Raw genomic sequence first — 17,949 nt, forward strand, 5'->3', positions numbered from 1 at the left:
GAACTAATGAAATTTTAGAGCTATCGCTCAGGGACAGTCAGGAATAATTTGCAGAGCTTAAATCTAGTAACACGCAATAATTTTTAAGTAGTGTAGATCTGAAAAGAAAAGAAATTCAATAATCATTTATAATCAGTCTGTATTACTTATAATTTCCATCACAGTACTAGGGAATAATTTACGATCATGTATTTCCATTTCTATTGTCTCCATGGGTGATGACAGAAAGCAGGAAAGCAGAGTAAGTTATAGACTATTTTAATTGGTTCAATCAACATGCACAGAAGAAGACAACTTTTCTCAAAGAAATGCAGTTATTACACTACATCTGGCCAGTTTTCCACTAGGAAAATTCTCTGATGGATTTACTATAAACCAGAGGACTATCAGTGAATGAGATATACAGCAAAGAACCTCGAAACCTTGCCGAGAGTCAGAGCTCCTTTGAGAATGTCTGAGAATGCCAACATGTGTCACAGCTTAGTATCCTTAGTGCATAAACGATTGGCATGAGTAATAAAAAGCTAAGTTCATAAACATATCACCAGGTTCAAAACTTCCAAATCAGCATTTTCAGTTAAGCAGGACAGTGCGATTTATTTAAAAAGAATGGTACTGGTATTACAGATTAAAAGATAGCAAAAGATATGTGCTTTTGCACTACAAGAGTTTATAAATAAACTCATATTTTGGTCCTCTTTATTGCCTAATGTAGGAGAAAAAGGTAAAATCTGTCATACCTCCTTAAAACTGAAAAAAATTTACCATCACCTGGGAATACAGTAGCTGTTTATACTTATTATAAGTGAGGAGAAGACAAGGAATAAAAGGCAGAATGGTCTTGCTGCTGCTGCAGGCAAGGTATCCTTATTAAGAATAATTTCACTGTTGTGGCACCCATGTTGTTGCTATATCATCACCATAGCAACTGAAAATAAGGTAGAGTATTGCAATCACAAGACTTTTCCTTAACAGGTCTTCAAAACTAGAGCATCTATATTTGAAATCCTGGGAGGCAAATACATCAGGAACACGGGGTTATCCTGTGCGCCATGTGTGGAGGAATACATGCTTACACAATCATTCAAATTGGGAAATGTATCAAAGTGTTAACTTCTATAGACCCGTATCACTGCTTCGTGTTATTTATTTTACATAACTCTTAACCTGATATAATATATATTTTATCTGATATGAAGAAGGCACAGAATTTTTACCTTATGTTCACTATGATTTCATTGAATGTATGGCAGTGCAGGGTGGCCGAAGCAATCTGAAACTCTGCCATCACTTATTGGGGGGACTGTACAATACCTTCAAAATGTAATTTCTTCCATAATGATGAGGTACATGACTAACTACTGAATTTGTTTAATCACTCTAAATTACTTGAAGGGGAAACAGTTAGTGCACGTACTTCCAAAAGTGTTTGGTGTGTACAGGACACACTACTGTAATCCTTGACAACAATGTAAAAAAACACTATATTCATGGCTAAATTAAATGTCAGATGGTGAAGGGGAAGCCAAGCCTCAAAATTCTGATGCATATTTGTGGAAGGCTTGTGGTTGTTTCATGTGATCTGCCTGCATCCCACATTAAAGTGATGTTAGTAATGATACAGATATGTCAGACACTGATTTTCATTATGTGATTTAACTTTTTTGCAAACAGCCATTACTGTCACACCCACTACTGCATCACCAGGCTCTGCACTGACCTCATGAGCAGCTGAAACACACACTGTTGCAATGAAACTTTTGTACACTAATATCACAAATGACTGAGCAGGGATAGTGAAGGGACACTAGATGGATAATGAAACTGTTAAAACTAGTCAATCACATATTACCCCTTCAACATGTAGGGGCCTGAGGCTAGGGTCTCATACAGCATCAATATAGAGTTAATTTAGCACACTTTAGTTTCCCTTGTGTTTTCATATCCCAAAATAAAATCCTGTTCGTCAATGCACTACACGTTTCATTATCTTTCGTATATGAGAAACAGTAGTTTCTCATGGCTACTTATCCTCACATGGAGGAGTATTTTTTTTGCAGTTCTTAAACAGTTTCTTCCTTATCTTACTAGCAGGTGGCTAGAACACCACAATCTTAAATACTAATAATGCCATATGCTGGACTGCATCAATCTGCCTCTGAGTCTTGGAGTTATTCACATTTCAAAGGCCCATGATGCTTTGTATTTTATATATTTGAGGGCTCATAATTACTACACCATGGTAACATTACGTACTCGCTTTTCTGATGTAACTGACGGCGTGGAAGAATGAGGATCGAGGGAGTTAGTGTCATAAATGTAAGGCTCAGGAGTGTACAGGACCTTGGGCTTGGGTGGAATGGGTGGTGGCACCTTAGTTGATCGCAGCGAAGCATCATATGTTGGGTAGGCTGCATAGGCTGGTGGTCCACTGGAGGATGGCAGGAGATCACAAGACACAGACAGGAAGGAGTCAGAGGGCTGGGAGCTCATGTATGATCGAGCCTCCATGGGAACAGTGTAACCCTCATTCGGGTAACCCTCAGTTGGTGTTGGGTAGCCCTCAGTGGGTGTTGGGTAACCGTCACTAGGTGCTGGGTAGTGCTCTGGGTAGGAAGGATGGCGGTACTGGTACTGGCCATCACCATAATATTCCAAAGGTCCTGATGATCCACCATAGCTTTTCTTGGTTGAGGCCGAGTGGTCAGAGGTGTTGTCAGAGCGGCCTGACACACTGGCCCGCTTGTCTTGGTGGCCACTTAAAAGCTGTGAGGCAGACCAGGATTCAACTGGACTCATGTACTCCTTTTTCATCCCCTCCTTCAGAGCTTCCTTGCCATCATTGAGGTCTTTTGAGGCAACTGTTACTGTAACACTATATGCATCAGGTGTCTCTTGGGTTTTCTTTGCGGCAGCAGCCTTGCGGTGGCGGCGATGGGCAGCTGTGCAGTAGCAGACAATCACAGCCACAACTATCAAAAAACCACCAATACAACCAAACACAACTGCCAACTGGCGGGTGTCAAGGGCCGCTAACACTGGGCCTCCATTACCCTCCATCACAGCAGAGGTGTTGGCAGATGCAGCAGGAGGCTGTGAGGGTGGAGGGGAAGCAGTGGTGGTGGGTGGAGCTGGCACAAAAACTGCTACAATATTACTGAGTTCCCCTGTGTTTCCCTCTTCATCCACAGCATACAGGGCAAGATAGGTCACGGTATCATACTGCTGCCAAGTCTGGGTGTGTTGCTGGACAGATGGGGCTGGCATTGGGTTGGGCCAGCCTTCCACCACCACCCCTCCACCTTCTCTCAGTTCACGCTGAGTGCTAGCTGTCAGAACCACATAACGATCAGCCTTTCCATAGTCCAAATCCCCTCCAGGTGCAGTCCACATGAAACCCACTTGATTGGGTTTGTCAGGTAAGAGAGATGCTCGTAAATCAACAACACGTGCAGGCGGGAGTGCATCACGCGTGGGTGGGGATCCCTCAACATCCACCAATCCCACCCGCACATGTCTGGTGAACTTGCTTCCCTCCACCTCCCCTTCCACCTGCACTGTGATGCTGTACTGACCTTTCACCAGACCAGGTACTTGACGTGAGTAGACGCCATCACCTTGTGCTATGTCTGGACCTAAAATAAGGAAAAGTGTCATTACAAAATGTATGTATGCCTACCAGGTAATGAAGGCTAATAAAATCTAACTAATAGACCTTGTTGGAAGGACACTAGTCAAGAGTGAAAGCAGTGTAAGTGAGTTATTTGAGAGGAGCATGTGGAGTTATATGGAGAGACAGACTGCCAAATAAGGAAGTGGAGGAATGTGGTGTGGATGAGGATGTGATAGAAAGCAGTAGGAGAAATAAACTGAAGTGGTTTGGCCATGTGGAGAGGATGGAGAGCAAGAGACTAAAGGTGGAGTCACGCTGGGCAAAAGTGGCTAACATGTTAGCCACTTTTGTGAACTGCTTTCATTTAAACTTACCTCCTGATCTAATTAAATATTTCATTCACAGTTAAAAACATGTTGAAAAATGATATTGAGCTCATTTGAGTCCTTATTGCAGCAACAAACCTCCTAGCAAGCTGAATCCCACTGACTGTTGGTCATTTGGCTTGCAAAAACGGCTAACACGGTAGCCGTTTTCTGCCCAGTGCGACACTGGCTTAATGAGGAGAGTGTATGTGAGCGAGGTGGAGGGGGAGACCAATGATGAGATGAAGGGATGGAGTGGAGAGGTATATGAGAAAAAGGTGTCAGCTGGGGGGAGGGCAGTGAAATGGCAAGGAACAGGGCTACATGGAAGCGATTTGTCTGTGGCCACCCCTTACGGGATCAAGGTGTATGGCTACACACAGACAAATAGATACAGATTTACTGGGTTGCAATACATTATTAATGTCTTGAGTACAAGTAATCCATCATATATTAATGTCTTGAGTAAATTAATCCCTCCTACAATACAGTACTGTATAGATATTTGCATGGTGGTGGCTGACATTTAACCCCTAAAAGACGTATGCTCAGGAGGGGCACAATCAGCGGTTGCGATATGGTGGAGGGTTTGTGGGGGTGGCAGGTGGCTGGGGTGGGGGGTAGGGAAGTGGGGATGGGGGATTGTTTGGAAGGTGGCAGTGTGGGAGGTGGAGGAGGGTAGGGGTGGGGGTAGGGGGTGGGGGTAGGGGGTGGGGGTAGGGGGTGGTGGGGAAATGGTGGGGGATGGAGGGATGTGGGGGGTGGTGGGAAGTGGGGTGGTGGGAAGTGGGGTGGGGGTAGGAGATGGGGGGTGGGGGTAGGGGGGCATTGGGGGTGGTGGTGGATGGTGGTGAGTGGGGTGGGGGTAGAGGTGAGGGGGGGTGAGGGGTAGGGGGGCATTGGGGGTGGTGGTGGGGGTTGGGAGTGACGGGTGGTGGGGGTAAGGGAGCATTGGGGATGGTGGGGGGCGGGGGCATTGGGGTGGTGATGAATGGTGGAGAGTGGGGATGATGTGGGGTAGGGTGGCATTGGGGGTGGTGGTGGATGGTGGTGAGTGGGGTGGGGGGTACAGGTGAGGGGGGGTGAGGGATAGGGGGACATTAGGGGTGGTTGTGGGGGTTGGAAGTGAGGGGTGGGGGTGGGGGATGGGAGTGAGGGGTGGTGGGGGGTAAGGGAGCATTGGGGGTGGTGGGGGGTCAGGGAGCATTGGGGGTGGTGGGGGGTGGGGACATTGGGGTGGTGATGGATGGTGGGGAGTGGGGTGGGGGTGGGGGATGGGAGTGATGGGTGGTGGGGGGTAAGGGGGCATTGGGGGTAGTGGGGGGTAGGAAGCATTGAGGGTGGTGGTGGATGGTGGGGAGTGGTATGGGGGTGGGGGTGGGGATGATGTGGGGTAGGGCATTGGGGGTGGTGGTAGATGATGATGAGTGGGGTGGTGGGTAGGGGGATGTTGGGGGTGGTGGTGGATGGTGGGGAGTGGGGTGGGGGTAGGGAGGCATTGGGTGTGGTGGTGGGGAGTGGGGTGGGGGTAGGGGGGCATTGGGTGTGGTGGTGGGGGGTGGGAGATGGGAGTGAGGGGTGGAGGGGAGTAAGGGGGCATTGAGGGTGGTGGGGGTAGGGGGGCATTGGGGATGGTGGTGGATGGTGGGGAGTGGGGAGTGGGGTGGGGGTGGGGGTGGGGGGGTGGGGGATTGGAGTGAGGGGTGATGGGGAGTAAGGGGGCATTAGGGATGGTGGGGGGTATGGGGGCATTGAGGATGGTGGGGGTAAGGGGGCATTGGGGTGGTGGGGGTAAGGGGGCATTGGGGTGGTGGGGAGTAGGGGGCATTGGGGATGGTGGGGGGTGGGGGTTCTGGTGGGGCAGTGAGGTGGGTGGGAGTGGTGGGTTGGGGGTGGTGTGTGGGTGTGACGGTAGGGTGGTAGGATGAGGATGGGGAACTTGGGGAAGGCATGACCACATATGCGATCACCCATCTTTTTGGCCCTAGTACCCTCAGACAGCATATGCTAACACTAGTCTTTTAGGGGTTAATGTAAAAGACTAGCAGGGGTACTCATTGTTGCCTGAGTAAAACCCTATAACAGTGCATACTGGCACTGTGAAGGACCATGGATGGCCAATTCCTCTGTGGGAGAAAACCCCTGGGTCCCATTATAGCTGTTGAACTAATGTTCCTCCTTGGTCCCATTTTCCCTGGGATATATTCTCCAGGAATAGTACTCCCCAGGGATCTGTTCCTGCCATGGACCATATTTTACACTTCCCACCCATCCATCAATACTGCCCAACCACCCCACCTGCCCTGCCCATCCGACAAATCCATCCACCCATGCAATCTGTACTAGCTAATATGATGTGGGAGTATAAGTAAAAAACTCTGTAGTAACTGGTTACCATATTTCCACCATGTTGAATACAGTACAGTAATCACTCCAATATCCGACGTAATAGAGCCATAGGTAGGTCCGGATATTGGTTCTGTCCGGATATTGGGCCCCAGCTTATGGACTTGTACTTATGGACCCTAACTCAAAGAAACACCTATACAACTCCCTCTGGACATGCATAGCACCTATTTAAGACCCAAATCACACCAATAAGGCACATAAATGACTGAAATAAATGCAAAAGAAACATAAAATGAGGGTTTAGAAGTATGTTCAGACATTAATAAACATTCTGGTACTTATGGACCCTAACCTAGCCTAACTCAGAAAAACACATTCCTACTGCACATGCATAGCTACTAACACCCTATTCACACCAATAAAGGACATTAAAGAGTGAAATGAGGTAAGTATAGTATGGAAAAAAGTACAGTATGAAACATTCTGGCTACTTACAGTAAGTCCCTGGCCACCTCGATGAATAACCGCCTCCTCTCGGACTCTGACAGTGAGAACGATTTCCTGAAGCACTTGCGGTACACTGTTCCTGAAGTCTTGCACTGAACTTAGTCAATAACACACAGAAGTCCGTTCTCTTCACAGTATGCACTCTTGTCTAAATAATGCTCCATTGTAACTTACTAAGTGTTGCACTTTAACTTTTCCCATTCATATAATTTTCCAAAGCCAAAACAAACAAGTCTATTTACGTTAAATTTTTTTTCTATTGAGTCTTTTCTCTCACAACTTTAAATCCTTAACACAACACATTGTTTTTTTCACTGCACAATACTCTAAATTCCCGTGTGGTCTAGTGGAGAAGTTCTTGCTGTTTATTCACTGTCAGAGTCTGAGAGTATCACTGGCAGGCAACCTAGGGGTGCATCGCTGGGTCGTGGTGATGGCGTACCCACTGCAGACGACTCTGAAGACAGCCGCAAACTCACGTCGAGCGGTGACTCCACCGTAGCTGATGTGCTGGGCTGTGGCTCGGAGCATGAGGGCCTGTCTTGGGGAGGCAACAGAGTGGAGCCAGGGCTGGGCACAGTGGGGGTCACGGGCCTGAAAAAACTGTCATTGGTTGATTGACGCAATGACCGACGATTCTGACGATTGATGATGCACTGCCTGAAAGAACGCACTTCCTCCACGAGTCCCAAGGGCCCCATCTCCCTGTCGCAGTCCGGGTGTTCCAGGTAGTCTAGGACGAACTCTAGATGTTCCCGGAGTGCGCTCAGCTTGGGCATGGCTGGAGTAGTGTCCTGCTGAGAGGAGTCTGCATCATCGTCGCCTTCAGCGTCGGAATCTTCAAGTTCGGTAATGACACCTGCAACCGAAGACGCGATCTCGATATCAGACAATGTCTGATACCCAGGATTGCCCTCGTCGTCATCCAACCACTCATGAACATCGTCCACATCTACATCGTCGCTGTGCATACGTAGCCATGCATGGAAGTCATCCACGTCAAAGCCTAGAAAATCGTACTCCACATCCGTTCCGAGAAGCAGACGAGACCAACCATTTTCCAGTCTTCACAGGGACTTCCATGCACTAACTCAGTTGTACAGCGCAGACTTGATGTTGTAGTGGCGAAGGTTTTCCAAAGTCCGCTTGCCTCGTGTGTCCTGTCCCTCCCTGCACTTGTCCTCGTCCTCGAGAACAACCATCACCTTGTCCAGGAACTTCCGACAGTATAGGCGCTTTGTTGCCACGATCACTCCTTGGTCCATTGGTTGGATGAGAGCAGTCGTATTAGGTGGCAGAAACATGCACCTAATACGGCCATTTTCAGCAACCAAGTCCTTGTCGCACGGGTGGGCAGGTGCAGTGTCGAGGAGAAGGAGGGCCTTTACCTGGTCGCGCGGGATTCCCAGTGTCTTCGTCTGGTAATGGATGACCTCCTTGACGAAGTGACGGTGAAACCAGTCTTTGAAGATCACAGCTGTGAACCATGCCTTCAAAGAATGGTACCAGACGACAGGAAGGACATCCATCACCCCACGAAGGCACCGAGGCTGCTTTGTGCAGCCAACAACAACGGGCTTAAGCCGGTGCATGCCGTTAGCACTGGCACAACACAAAGCAGATATCCGTTCCTTGGAAAGCTTGCGGCCAGGTACACGCTTCGTCTCCTCGGCTAGAGTGTTCGTTGGCAGTGAGCGATAGAATAGGCCAGTTTCATCAGCGTTGTAGACTTGACCGAGAGTTAGGTCCTCCCTGTCGATCAAGCCCTTCACCTTGTGCCGAAACTCGTCAACTCCATCCTTGTTAGCGTCCAATGCTTCGCCATGTGCTTTACGGTTGGTAAGGCCATGCCGCAACTTGAATGCAAAGAGCCAACCCTCGGATGCCTTGAAGTCTAGGGCGTTGTGAAGCCTGGCGAACTTCTCAGCAGCAGCCTTCAGCTCCGTTCCACATACCATCACACCAGCAGCACGTTGTTGTCGATACCAAATCAACGTGGATCGGTCGATTTCTGCAAACTTGGGGGTAAACATAACCTTCCTTTCCACGTTGCGTTTGCTTCTCAACGAGAAGTCAGCCGTGTACTGCATGAGTTTATCTCGGGACCTCTTGATATCGAACAAAGTAGACCAGGCCAGGTTAAACTCGCGGAGAATGTGGGAAGAAGACCACCCCGCATCTATTTTCTCCATTATCTCCCGTTTCTTCTCCAGAGTCAACACCACTCTCTTCCTTTTCTCAGGTGGCGGGGCCATCATCACACACACTAAGAGGAGGCCTGAGAGCAGCAGGAGGCCCTGCAGCAGGTAGGGCACCACCACAAAAGCGATCACGTGGGCAGCCATTTCGACGAGCGTGCACTCGCAGCGAGAGACAGGCGGAAAGTGGGGAGGATGCAGTGGCGCTCTATCGGACGTCAGAGGAATGACGCGCCACAACAATGCTCTCCCGCGAGCACGCGGTAGGTTCAAATTACAGATGGGAAAAAAGTTTTTTTTTTTTTTTTTGGGGGGGGGGGTTTCGGACCATTTTGGGAATATTGGATCCCAGGACGATTATGTCCGGGTAGTGGGGATGTTCGGTTATTGGGCGTCCGGATATTAGAGTGATTACTGTATTTCTAATTAACTCTAATCTTGGCCATCAAAGGTTTTACTTTAGCAACTGTAATACACAAGTTTAAAATGAACAGGGAAGCTGCCAAAGATCGAGCAGCACGGAAAGCCGCCATTAGGTGACCAAAGCCGATGCATGCAAGCATGTTGGAGCCTTTAAAAACTAAACGATTTCATAAACAGTGCTGCTCGATTTCTGGCAGCTTCCCTATTCAGTTTCTCAACCCTGAGCTCACACCTAATGACCTCGTCCCAGATTTTTCTGGTCTGCCTCTTGCAACTTTACCTCTAACATTAACACTTCTCACTTTCTGCAACCAATTATCATCCCCCCATCTTCCCTGCAAGCCCAAACCATCTCAATCTACCTCTCCTCATCACAACACCCAATACACTCCAGTCCCATCCTACTTCTCAACCCTTCAACTCTTCCATCATAAATCTAGTCCCTCCAGGCCTTTATTATATACGAAGTGCTACCCAAAAGTTCCAGGAATTTGAACAGAGGGAGCCAACTGTTTGCAGTTTTGCCTTTTGCCACTAGGAGAAGTCAGCAGCACCCCTTGTGCGTCAGTGTGGCCCCGGCCGTGTCTGTGAGTGGACATGATGTTGCGCTACGTTTACTATTGTAACGTGGTGTGTAGGTGGTTTGGCGGTTTTCCAATGGCAGACCTCACGGTACAAAGAACCTACATCAAGTTCTGCTTCAACATTAACAAGACGGCTGCAGAAACTCACTGGTTGCTTCACTATCCATGATGTTTGTGATATCGATGAACTGTTGTACAAAGCATGCAACGCATTTTGTCGGACGTGTTGGGGATGAGATGCATTGCTGCAAAATTTGTGCCAAGACTGCTGAGTGATAAGCAGAAGGCTCATTGTGTTGCAGTTTGCATGGAGCTCAAGAATCAGGTCAGAGATGATCCCACCTTCATCTCCAAGGTCATAACTGGTGATGAATCATGGGTTTATGGTTATGACTCAGAGACAAAGCAGCAGTCATCGCAGTGGAAGTCTCCCAATTCACCGAGGCCGAAAAAAGCACATCAAATTTGCAGCAGTGTCAATCTGTCAGCAGAAAGTTTTACTGTGAAGTTTTGCAGTGTCTGAGGGAGAATATCCATCACAAATGTTCAGAACAGTGGAAGAACAAGGACTGGGTCCTGCATCATGACAGTGCCCCTGTCTACACATCAATTGTTGTCCAGCAGTTCCTGGCTTCCACTAACACGGTAGTCATTTCCCACCCACCCTATTCGCCTGACCTTGCCCCCTGCGACTTTTTCCTGTTTCCCAAGCTGAAATTACGACTGAAAGAGCGTCGATTTAACTCAATTGAGGAGATTCAGACAGAATCGCAGGAAGTGCTCAAGACCATCATGCCTGAAGCCTTCCAGGGATGCACGGACTAGTGGAAAAAACGCTGGGACCACTGTATACATGCCCAAGGGGACTACTTCGAAGGCAACAGTGAGAACTAGGAGGTAAGGTAACTTATTTTCCTGTAATATTCAAATTACTGGAACTTTTGGGTAGCACCTTGTGTGTGTATATAAATAAATAAATCTATCTATCTATCTACCTATTGCCAGACGCCTCAATCCCGCACGGGGTGGCCACAAACAAATCTCCTCCACATCGCCCTGTCCCCGGCCATTTCACTGCCCTGCTCCCAACTCACACCCCCCTCTCTCATATACCTCTCCACTCCATCCCTCCATCTCATCCTTGGCCTCCCCCACCCTCTCCCCTCTCCACCTCACTCACATACTCTCCTCATCAGTCTCTCACCTTCCATCCTCTCCACATGACTAAACCACCTCAGTGTGTTCCCACTAATGCTTCCTATCACGTCCACATCCACACCACAATGCTCCTTTATATCCTCATTTGTCAGCCTGTCTCTCCATGTGACTCCACAGGTTCCTCTTAAATAACTCATTTCCACTGCTCTCATTCTTGACTTGTGTCCTTCCAACAACGTCCAAGCTTCACTTCCATACGTTAGAGTTGGTATCACAATACTGTCATGTAGTAACTTTTTCACTTCCATGCTCACTTCCCTGTCTCTTATCACTGCTTTCAAGGAACCAGCAACCTTTCTTCCTTGTTGTAACCTTTCAAGCACTTCACTCTCCAAACTTCCATCCTTACTCATCACACTACCCAAGTACTTAAACGTACTGACATTTTCCATTTCCTCACCATCCAACCTCACTGTACATTCACTGACTTCACCTCTCTCAAAGACCATCACTTTACTCTTCCCTACATCCACCTTTAGATTCTGTTTCTTACACACTCTCCCAAACTCATCCACCAAGTCTTGCAGCTCCCCTTCATCTTCACTTAACAACACATTATCATCTGCAAACAACAGTACAGGGAGTTTCCAAACACTACCCTCTCTCACCAGGGCCACTCCAACATCCACTGCCCATCCTTGTACCTCTTTTTTTACCCCATCCATATACAGATTGAACAACCATGGAGACATGACACATCCCTGTTTCAACCCAACCTTCAAAGAGAAAAATTCACTTAGTTCACCATCCACATGCACTGCAGCCTTAGCACCATCATACATACTCTTCACAGCATTCAACAACTTCCCATCTACTCCATATATTCTTAATACCTTCCACAATCCTTGTCTATCCACCCTGTCATATGCTTTCTCCAAATCCATGAAGGCCGCATACAACTTCTTTCCCTTCTCTAGAAACTTTTCACTAAAGATCTAAGAATGAATATCTGATCTACACAACCTCTTCCCTTCCTAAAGCCTCCTTGTTCTTCTCCAACTAATTCCTCTGTTATTTCCCTAACTCTGTCAATAAGTATCCTACCATACACTTTTCCTACTACATTGAGAAGACAAATGCCCCCCTATGATTACCACACAATCCTTTTTCCCCTTTTCCTTTGTACAAAGGAATAATTATACCTGACTTCCAATCTGCACATCTTCCACATCCATTCTACTACTATCTCTCCCCCATGCTTCAGCATTTCACCACACACTCCATCAATTCCTGGGGCTTCTCCTATTTGACTTTCTTCATTGCTTTCACAACTTCTATCCTACTGATTTCTTCCTGTCTTCTCACCTTCCCCCTTCTCCCAGCCATTCCCCAGCCACTTATACTTGCATTACTTCCATTCTCTATGTTCAACAATTCCTCAAAGTGTTCTCTCCATCTGCTCACTTTATCTTCCTTCTCCACTAGTAATCTACCATTTTTATCTTACACTCCCCTACTAACTTCACTGCCACCCTGTCTTACTCTCTTCACCTCTTTCCAGAACATTTTCTTACAGTCCCTCCACTTCACACTCAAATTCCTTCCAAATTCCTCATCCACTCTCTTCTTACTCTGTCTTACTAATCTTTTCACCTCTCTGATGATATATATATATATATATATATATATATATATATGTCATCTGGCCCTCCTCTCCTACCTTAGGGCAGGGTGAGGAGTAGCAATGTCCAGACAGCCCAAATTTGCCCAATCCAATGGTCCGCGCTTCCATATACAGGTATACGTCGGTTTGATGATGTAATTGGTTAGATAAAACTCCATCATCAGGCGGGGTATCGTTTCTCAGGGTACTTTTAATGTGTAAAGTAATGGGAATCATTTTTCAGCTTTGGGTTTTCCCCCCCTGCCAGCCAAGTCAAAACCCACCAAAATTAGTCCAAAAACAAGTTTAAAGCCAATCTAAATGGCCTAACAGCTGTAAGGGAAGCTAACCTAACACCTGTAAATAACTCACTAAAACCAACAAATAACATCTGAAAATCGTCAAATATAATGCTGAAAAAAATAAAACTTAGTAAACTGCACCCCAAAATGACAATGTTCATCTCACCTATGGCTAAAACACATTAATCTAAGTCTAAAAACAGTTTATAAATCAACCTAAAAACACAATTTTAGTCTAAAATATAATCAAAATCGATTTTTAAAAAATCAAAATCCATCATTAAACAGAAGTTTGGCCATCATTAGGCAGGGTATGGTGGTATTTCTATCCCCATCATTAAGCTGGAGTATCGCATCTGGGGGTATTGTCTATCGAGATATACCTGTGTATATATATATATATATACAGTATATATATATATATATATATATATACATATATATATATATAGTATATATATATATATTTTTTTACGTGTCCAACTCTGGGCAAAGGCTCAGGGCCTATTTCTTGGGGGCAGTGGCCTATCCCAAGGCCCAGTAGTCCTCCTACACCTCCACATGTCACCACTTCGGCGCTAACACCTACCGTCCATATTGAATACATGCTAGGTCTGTCTCATACAGGACTGGTGTACTGGTATTAGCACGGGTACTTTTACGACATGTTGGCGGGTCATCTGGTAGATCAGGAAAGTCTGCATTTTAGAAAATTCAAATCCTTAAACTGTTCCCTGCCCCAGCCGGGATTCAATCCTGGGTCCATTAGGACTGCAAGCCGCCTCTCTAACGATTCAGCCACCGACTCCCTGTACTATCTGGACGCCCACTATCCGGACTCCCCACTTACAGAACATTTTGGGCCCAGGCCTTTGTAACCCCCCCCCCCGCCAAAAAAAAAAATATCCTACATTTTTTTCAACCGTACTTTGAAATTGGCATGCAGCACCGACCAGCTGCGTTTACCCTTTCTGCTTGCTTCCCCCATCCCTTCCGGCTTCCCCAATTACCACCTAACTACCATTCCAACTAGACGCTCATTCAATGGATGCCGCATGTGCTCGTTTTTGTTAATAAACAGTGAATAAACTGCAATACCTTGCCACTAGACCACATGGGAATTTACAGTGTCATGCAGGGTTATGATATTAGAATTCAGAGTGCAAAGATTAAGTACAGAGTGTAAACTGGTGGTTGAAACTGGCGTGGCGCAATCAAGAATAGTATGTGCAGTGTTAAACAATTATAACTCATAGTGCAAAGGATTAAGTGCAGCACAACACAGGATTACTGTAGGCCTATGTGCTTCAAGAGCATTTTCACCACTGCCAGAGCCTTAGAGGAGGCGGTTTAACCTTCGTAACGAACAACCACAGACGTGTTGTAAGTACCCTATACACTGCTAAACATTTTCCATATATATATATATATATATATATATATAGGTTATGTATATATATATATATAGGCTATGTATATATATATATATATATATATATAGGTTATGTATATATATATATATAGGCTATGTATATATATATATATATATATATATATATATCATCATCATCATCATCATCATCCAGACCTCCTTTCCCACCCTAGGGCAGGGTGAGGAGAAGCAATGTCCAGACAGCTCAAATCTGCCCAATCTAATGGGCCACACTTCCATTCACTCATCAATCAAGCCCCTGGAATCCTGGCTCTATGGATATGCCAAAAACATTCATTACGTTCTGTAGCTTCACATAAATGTAGCCGATTGAGTCCATCCAGACACTGCCACTTTAAAAAGTGGTGCCAGATCCCTGATCATGCACTTCTCCTCACAACATTCATCCAGTCAGCTCGATCTCTTGTCAGTTCCTTAGCCTCACCAACTTCCAAACCTCTCTTCCACACACACACATCCACCATATCTCTCCAATTCTCCTTGGCCTACCTCACCTCCTCCCTCCTTCAAATTCATTCAGATATACCTTTTTCAGTACTCTATTGTTATCTATTCTCTCAATACACTCTCTTCGATTCTGCTGTCCACCAACTTCCTCACTCCACGTCTTTCATGAATCACTTTATTTCGTATCCTATCCACCCTCTGTACTCCACATATATTCTTCAGCAATCCCATCTCCACTGCTCTTACTCTTGACTTTTCATTGTCATGCCACACCACAGTCTCACATCCATATGTTACAGTTGGCACTAACACTTCTTCATGTAAGCCTCATGCAGCTGCAACACTCAAGTTTCTGTTTCTTATCAAGGCATTCATTGCACCAGCTACTTTTCTTCCTTGTGTCACCCTACTTTCAACGTCTTTTGCACATTTTCCTCTCTTTTCAGTCACTGTACCCAGGTATTTGAACTCTCTCACCAGTTCCAGTTTCTCTCCATTCACTACAACATCGCACTCGGAGTCACCTTCCCTCTCACTAACCATCACTTTACTCTTTTCTACATTTACTCTCAAGGTATGATGCTCACAGACCTCAGCAAAACTCTGCACTAGCCTACCAAGTTCTTGTCCTGTACTTGAAAGCAGTACTGCATCATTAGCATATGTAGGAGGACTGCTGGGCCTTGATAGCAGGCTGTGAAGCCTATGCCCAGAGTCGGACACATTAAAAAAAAAAAAAAAAAAAAAAAAAAAAAAAAAAAAACTAAACAAATTTGAGATATTCCATCCATCACCATTCATTGCCAATGCCATCCCTCTCTCCATTACTCATTTTTACTTCTCTCATCATTCCATCCATATATATATATATATATATATATATTGAACAACGATGGAGATATCACACAACCTTGTCGCACGCCCACACCGATCGTGATCCATTCACTTAGATGCCCATTAACCCTTACACATGCTTCACTACCATCATAAAAACTCTTGACGGCACCTAGCAGCTTACCATCTACACCGTACATGCGCAAAACTTTCCACAATCCTTCTCCGTCCACTTTGTTGTATGCTTTTTCCAGATCCATGAATGCCATAAATACCTTATGGTCCTTCTCACAAGCCTTCTCTGCTATGTCTCACTGCAAATATTTGATCCACACATCCTCTGCCACTCCTAAAGCCACTTGTTCATCAGTCACTAGGACTGATGATATATCTCTCTTACTTTCTCTGTATTAATTCTTCCATATACCTTCCCTTCCACACTCAATAAACTTATGCCACAATATTTCTTGCAATCATTTCCCTCACCTTTATTTTTGTACAGGGGTACAATCACAGCATTTTTCCACTCTGCAAGCACAGTTTCACTCATCCATGCCTTCTTACATATCTCCAACAAGCACTTAATTCCACTCTTTCCACTACACTTAAGCATCTCTGCATACACTTCATCAACCCCAGCTGCTTTCCCATTTTTCAGCCGCTTCACTGCACTCTTCACCTGCGCTAGTGTCACGTCTCCTGGCACTGCATTCCATCTATGTACACCCCCAAAACCAGTTGTGTTTACAGCCGTTCTGCTCTCTCTATTCCAGTTCATCAGGCTTTCAAAATATTCTTTCCATCTGGTCCTTACTTCATCCCCATGGGTTAATAATCTACCACCTACATCCTACATGTAGGTTGTTTGTTTATATATATATATATATATATATATATATATATATATATATATACATATACAGTAGAACCTCTTTGGTCCGGACCCCTTTATTCCGGATTTCTGTTAATCCAGACAAAATTAAAAAATAATAAGCTCCAAAAATATGTTGAAAGTAATTCTAAAGTCATTTTCAGTATCGGGCGGAAAGCGATCGTCATTTGTTTAGTCTCAGATCACGCTAGGTCGCAGCATGGGCACCTGTTTAAACACTTGCTAGCATTCGTTCCATCAACTAGTTCACCAACCATTTGTATTTTTACGCTGTATTTCAAAAGTTAATCCTCCTTACAATGCCCTTTAATGCAAGTGTAGCTTCTGTAATGAATAAAGGTGTTAAAAGGAGGAGTTTGCTTACACAAAAATGGGTCAGAATATTCTGCAGTCTGGAAAAGATCAAGCTTAGTAAACTGTATCCCAAAATGACAATGTTCACCCCACCTATGGCTAAAATTCATTAATCTAAGTCTAAAAACAGTTTATAAATCAACCTAAACACACAATATTAGTCTAAAATATCAACATCAGTAAGAATCACCATCATCGTCATCTGGACCTCCTTTCCCACCCTAAGGCATGGTGAGGAATATATAAAAAATATATATATATATATATATATATATATATATATATATATATATATATATATATAAATATATATATATATATTTACATATATACATAAATGTATGTTTAGTGGGTAATTACGGTGCTGCAATCGGATTGAGCCAGTGAAGGTTCATATCCATGGGGTGGTTGGGGTTTATTGCCCACGTAATGCCACTCAGGGATGAGTGAGGTTGGTCACTCTCAACTTAAATGTCAGGACCAAATTGCCTAACCCTGGGCTCCTACACTCCTCATGGGGCAATGTATGATTGGATGATGAATGAATGAATATTATATATATATGTATATATCTTCATTCTCATCTTAAATGTCAGGACCAACTTGCCTAGCCCCGGGCTCCTACGCTTCTCATGGGGCAACACAGGATTGGATGATGGATGGATGGATATATATACTGTATATATATATATATATATATATATATATATATATATATATACAGTATATATATATATATATATATATATATATATATATATATATATATATATATATATATATATATACAGTATATATATATATATA

At 44.9% G+C, this 17,949-nt stretch overlaps 1 protein-coding gene across 1 annotated transcript in view; it reads right to left on the reverse strand.

Moving 5' to 3' along the window:
- Positions 1-1,145: 1,145 nt before the first annotated feature.
- The window catches only part of LOC145401890 (calcium-activated chloride channel regulator 1-like), a 106,410-nt gene continuing 89,606 nt past the window's right edge, over positions 1,146-17,949 (reverse strand). The window contains exon 8 of the mRNA XM_080273998.1: positions 1,146-3,635. Within this exon, the coding sequence (XP_080130124.1) occupies positions 2,233-3,635 (1,403 nt within the window). The 3' untranslated portion in view covers positions 1,146-2,232. The remainder of the gene's footprint in view (positions 3,636-17,949) is intronic.

The sequence above is a fragment of the Coenobita brevimanus genome, chromosome 57 (genome assembly GCF_032717465.1).
Source record: "Coenobita brevimanus isolate Jiangsu-jjx chromosome 57, ASM3271746v2, whole genome shotgun sequence".
NCBI classification, from domain to species: domain Eukaryota; kingdom Metazoa; phylum Arthropoda; class Malacostraca; order Decapoda; family Coenobitidae; genus Coenobita; species Coenobita brevimanus.